Source organism: Neltuma alba, unplaced genomic scaffold (genome assembly GCF_004799145.2).
Source record: "Neltuma alba isolate B1F8T4 unplaced genomic scaffold, ASM479914v2 tig00011920_pilon, whole genome shotgun sequence".
NCBI classification, from domain to species: domain Eukaryota; kingdom Viridiplantae; phylum Streptophyta; class Magnoliopsida; order Fabales; family Fabaceae; genus Neltuma; species Neltuma alba.
In genome coordinates, this window is record NW_021636512.1 from 155231 (window position 1) to 160741 (window position 5511).

Below are 5511 nucleotides of genomic sequence, written 5' to 3' on the forward strand. Positions count from 1 at the left end.
TGCTATTTAAAACAGAGAAGAATTTCTTTGTCCTATTACCTCGTTGTATTTTTCATATGAAAATGTATCATTTTACTCTATATTTATTATTGAGTAGATTTTGTTCTCACATGATATGGTGTGTTAAATGGGAATAAATTTAGAAAGTTAACTTTTAAAAAAGAATTAATGAGGTTTAACGTTTTTTTTATTGTGGTAAAATATGTTAAAAGTAATTTATAATTAGAAACACCTGTATTAGGAGGGACAGTTATGAATCTTGAATCGGATTAGTCGATTCCTTGGACAATTGGTAATAAGATTTAAAAAAAGTCATGAATACCAGACAATAATAGGAAAAAACTGATAAATAGAAACAAAGAGCACCAAAGAGAATTAATAAAACTTTCCTCAACCTGTGATAATAAATAAACAAACAAAGTCTCTATAAAAGTATAAATAAGTATATAATAAGGATTGATGAATGGAATGAGACACTGAGAAAGAGCTATTTGGCAAACATCCATATGATCACAAATCACAATAGACACCGAATGATCTTTGATTGCTTTATTTGGCCAAAATAAGAAAACCTTTGATTGCTTTGGTGGGTTTTACCTCAACTAATAATATCTTTTCGTAATTTAAAGAAGTATAAATCACAAAACATTTTTAAGTATGTTCGATTAACTTAATAGAGGCACATAGCAGAGTGTCGCACCTACGCAAAAAAAAAAAAAAAAAAACTACATAGTTGTGATTGGGAACTTGTGATTTGTTATTTTGGTCCCTTTATTAACAATAAATATCTTATATATTTGTTATGAACTTGTTATTTTTTTTTCATTGATTAAATTAAATTAATTATTAAAACAAAATTCAAATCAAGTTTTAAAACTAAAATTTAATTTGATTAGTTTAAGTTAAATTCAACTAATTCCCTTGTAATCCAATCAAAACAAATAAATGAAAGTTGCTAATATATATGACTGCTAAAAACATTTGTTCTCTGTTATTAATACACACGTAAATACAGAGCTGAACTAATTTTTTATTGGGTAAAAGCATATTTTTATCTGCTTATTGTTTAATTAGGATTCATCAGTTATAAGAGATTGTGAGAAAAAGCCACTTGACTAGGCATATATATGATGACAAAGTACAATAGACACCGAATAACATTTGATTACTTTAAATAAGTCCAGCGTTCTAACAAAAACGACCAAAAAAGTTAATGTAGGCCTACGACCTCCTAGACTATTACCACTCCTAATAGCAACAAAACAAAAAACAAATAGAAAAATCTAAAAAAATACCAGTTAAATTTCAAAATTTTAAATTATAAGTTTCTTCAAAAAATGTTATTATTTACTTTTTAAGTACAGTTAATTGGTATTCAAGTGTAGAAAACAAGACTGATTTAAAATTTTAAAATTTGAGTAACATTTTTTTGGGATTTTCTCAAGAAAAGTTCGCATTTAGTGATTTAGTCTTTTTTGGCCAGTATTAGGTTAAGCAATGGCTTACTATTAACTTCTAGGATTTTATATCACATCAGCACTTTTTCTTTGAATTATGGACACAAATCGCCATACCTGTATAGAAAATAGGCACTATGTTTTGAATTGCACACTATTAGTTTATTATGTATATATTTTGGCTTTGATGTTGGCATTTAATTGGATAATGAATGCTCTTTTGGTGTAGGATTACTGTGACTGACGAATAAAACCATTTTATCTACACAAGGGAAATTTGGAAGCTCTTAAAAAGGAGAAAGATCAAAAGAAAAACTCGAGAAAGGCAAAATAGTTTATGTGGTAATTTATTAAAGTATTTGTACTTATTCACTCAATGGTGTACTGCAAATAACATGTCTTGAATTCTTAGTGCGGGTTATATGGTAGACTTTGTATTTTGGCTCTTGATTGTGCCCTGTGCCCTATATTATTGGCACAGTTGGAAGTTACTGAATGGCCCAATGTCCGCTTTACCATGGCATTAGGCATTAGGCATTAGGTTGTTTCTTTCCACTATGATCATCTACGTTAATTGTGCCCTAAGCCCTATATTATTGGTACAGTTAGAAGTTACTTAATACAATAGTTATTTTGACATTTAATTTCATTCTAAATATAAGACCAAAATATATTTTGTTTCTCATATTTATCTATTTTTTCTAAGGTAATCTTTGTAGTAATTACATATGTTAAATGTTTCATTAAATGGTAATTTTAACTAACACATATAATTAGCAAGCATATTTTAAGAAAGACAGCACCTATTTATTACAAATAACGAACGTAACTAGTTTTCTTAATCTATTCAAGTTAGTTAACTAGCTTTTATATTAAAAACTAGAGGTAGTATGGTTGAATTTTAATAATCTCAGTAAACCTTTGGTTGCAATGTTTGTTCTTTGCATATGATAGTTAATCTTTGAATTACTTAGTTCAATTCGTCTCTAACATGATAAGGTAATAAATGGGTTTAAAGCTCTTATATGGCCGTAGAGTCAAATGATTTATGCAAATAGTAACTTTTTTTTATTCATAACATATTACCTCCAGTTCTTAATATAAGACTTTATTTAACTTTTATTTTAATTCTAAATATAAGATCCCAATTCACTTTATCTCTCATATTTATCCTCTTTTTTTTTCAAGATAGTCCTTTCAATAATAGTAGTTCTAGCCAACAAACTTGATTGGTAAGGATAATTTAGAAAAAACAATATCTATTTATTACAAGTAAATAACTTAACTTATTTCCTTAATCTATTCAAATTAGTTAACTAATTCTTATATTTAAGACCGGGGCTAGTAACTATTATAAAGATGACTTCGTAGGAGGAGTCTAGCTATAGATGAATGCTCAGGCATGAGTGTGATTTTCCTTTTTTCTTTTGGACAAAGAGTGTGAGTCGTTACCCACGTAAAAGATCAAAATACCATTTTGATCAACCTCTTTTGGACTAGGACCAACTTTGACTTTCTCAGTCTTTTATTATATCTATGCTCCTTCAATTTTATTAATTCTAACTCTTGGTTCATGCGGGTATTCAAATTTCCCCAAGATTTTTCTGATGTCGATCGAGTAAACTTCTCAGTGTAAACGTTTCAGATTTAACATTTTAATAATAATATATTCATACAGCATTACATTTGAACCATATTTTGCTCATCTACTTGTATGAATCTATAGCAAATGGATAGAAAGAGAGTGTGTTAACTGATAAGATTCCACAGCAAATAATATCTGACCAATCAATATTAGATTGAATTGTATCTGTATAATATATATATATATATATATATATTGTGTAGTGTGGTATTATAGGAATACAGGTTGTATATAAATCCATGTATCAGTAAGAGGTAGAGATCATCACTGAATAAACTTATTTTATATATCATCTCCAATCCCTAGTTGCAAACAGAGTGAAGGGGAAAGGAGGGGAGTGGTTTCGGTGCTTATATCAATGGAGATCAGCACCAATGTTTAGACCGTTCGGATATAAATTTTTCTACTTTTATTTTAGAAAAAACTTATTTTGATGTCTACAGAATTTACAATAAAGATAATATTTGAAAATTATTTTTAAAAAATTATTAGTTTTCAAAATTTTTTTAAAAAAATTATTAGTTGAAAATTTTAAATCTGAACCATTTGAAACTGTATTTGGATTATGTAGATTTTCATAGCAACGATAAGAAACTGATTTCAAAAGAAGTTGCTCTTTTCCTTTTCTTCCGTGCGTTATTGCTTCCCGCTCTTAGTAATAAAAAGCAGGATGTGCTGTTGAAAAATTATATTGCGAGATTGACACACTGTCAAGCATAAATCTCATTTACTGAGGAAAAACTAAGCAATTACACAGACTACTAATGAATAAGACATCATAATGTATACTCTGGTGCATAATGAATAAAGACCACTGTCATATTGATTGAAGTAACTAAATATTATGTTCGAAATTAAAGTAGCCAAAAGCCAAGTTTCCATGTGATTAAATTCCAAACTTCTCTTTTGCTTATGTTTTTTTCCCCCCATAAAATTTCTGATTCCAAAAGGCTTTGATTTTTAATTTTAGCAAGAAAAAGGATTATGATTCTTCTAATGATTCCAAACGACACAAATCTTACTTTTAAAAGGGGTTAATATCATTTTTTGCCTGTAAAATTTGACCTCATTTTGTTTTGATCCTTAAAATTTGAAATCAGGGGTTTTGGTCCATCTCTATCTTTATTATGAGTATTTTAGTTTGTTTTATATATGACTCATAGAAATAGTTCATCAACAAGGAAGTTAGACAAAGTCAAAATTGCTAGCTCGACCTCGTTGTGCTCTTGTGTGCATATGTAGAATTTGGTCACACACATTTCGCTTAATTATTCTCTCTTTTCTCTTTTTCTAGCAATATGTGCGTTTAAAAGAGTCACAACACAAGAAACAAATCAGAGCCTGTCTTAAGTTTGAGACAAACTAACCAGTGATCTATGTATACGCAAATCTTTATTGAATTAAAAGGTAGGTGTCACCTAGAGGTTGAGATCCCTTAGGTGATGGTTTTGATATGGTGGAAACGTTTTCTGTTTAGACCCCTTGTCCTTAGATCCTTTTTCCTTAGAATCATTCGGTGGATTAAAATCCTCTTTCGGAGGAACATGACAAGATTCGCATTTAAATCGTGGCGGAGCATGATGACAAGTAGCACAAAAAGGATCTTGTGGCGGAGGAGAAATGCAATGAGGACAATCTCCTATGGCGTGATTGCCAGACAAGACTCTCACATGCAGCTTCAAGCCTTGCTCACAATGATCTCGTGTGCCACTTATGAAGTAAAATGATCCTGGCCTGTTCAACTCTATCTTAGCCCGTCCATTTTTGTGATCTTGAGTAGGGTTAGACTTGTTGCAGTTATGATAGTGTTCCTTATTCACTTGCAGCACTGACTCTGATCCTTCATCGTACTTCCATACTATCATCAGCCAAGAAACAAAGAAGAAGAAGAAAGATCTTTAATGACGATTGAAGCGATGATGAACAAATTAATGATTAAAATGTTAAGGAGTGAATAATTAGGGTTACAGAGAGAATCGCCAATCTTGAAGCGGTGAGTAGAAGCCCATTCGTTGAGCCACTCAGCTTGAGGAAGAGGAAGCAGCCAAGATGATTCACTATCTCTAACCACATACTCTTCTGCTTCACAATTTGATATTACCACAAACAAAACAAGCATCATCCGCATTTATGAAGATGATCTAGCCATTGATATGGATCCTAGTTTCAACTATGCCTCTTTTATGAAACCCTCCCTCTCATTGGCTAATCACTACGTTTCCTTCTCAATTTATAGCTTAATTTTAAAATATTTTAAAATATTGTTTTCAATAGATAGTAGATTATTATTAACTTAGAAGTTCATGTCAAATCATAATCTTGTCTTAAAATCCTCTCAAGAAATTATTTATAATTTTAAGAAACTCTAAGGGACAATTAACAAAGTTTTGTGATTAATTAATGAAAAAT

At 30.1% G+C, this 5511-nt stretch overlaps 1 protein-coding gene across 1 annotated transcript; it reads right to left on the reverse strand.

Moving 5' to 3' along the window:
• Positions 1–4520: 4520 nt before the first annotated feature.
• LOC114719516 (early nodulin-like protein 3) lies at positions 4521–5230 on the reverse strand. Its single transcript, XM_028905022.1, has 2 exons — positions 5071–5230; positions 4521–4960 (listed from the first exon to the last, which is right to left on the reverse strand). The coding sequence occupies exons 1-2, from the start codon at positions 5228–5230 to the stop codon at positions 4521–4523; spliced, it is 600 nt and encodes a 199-aa protein (XP_028760855.1).
• Positions 5231–5511: the final 281 nt, after the last annotated feature.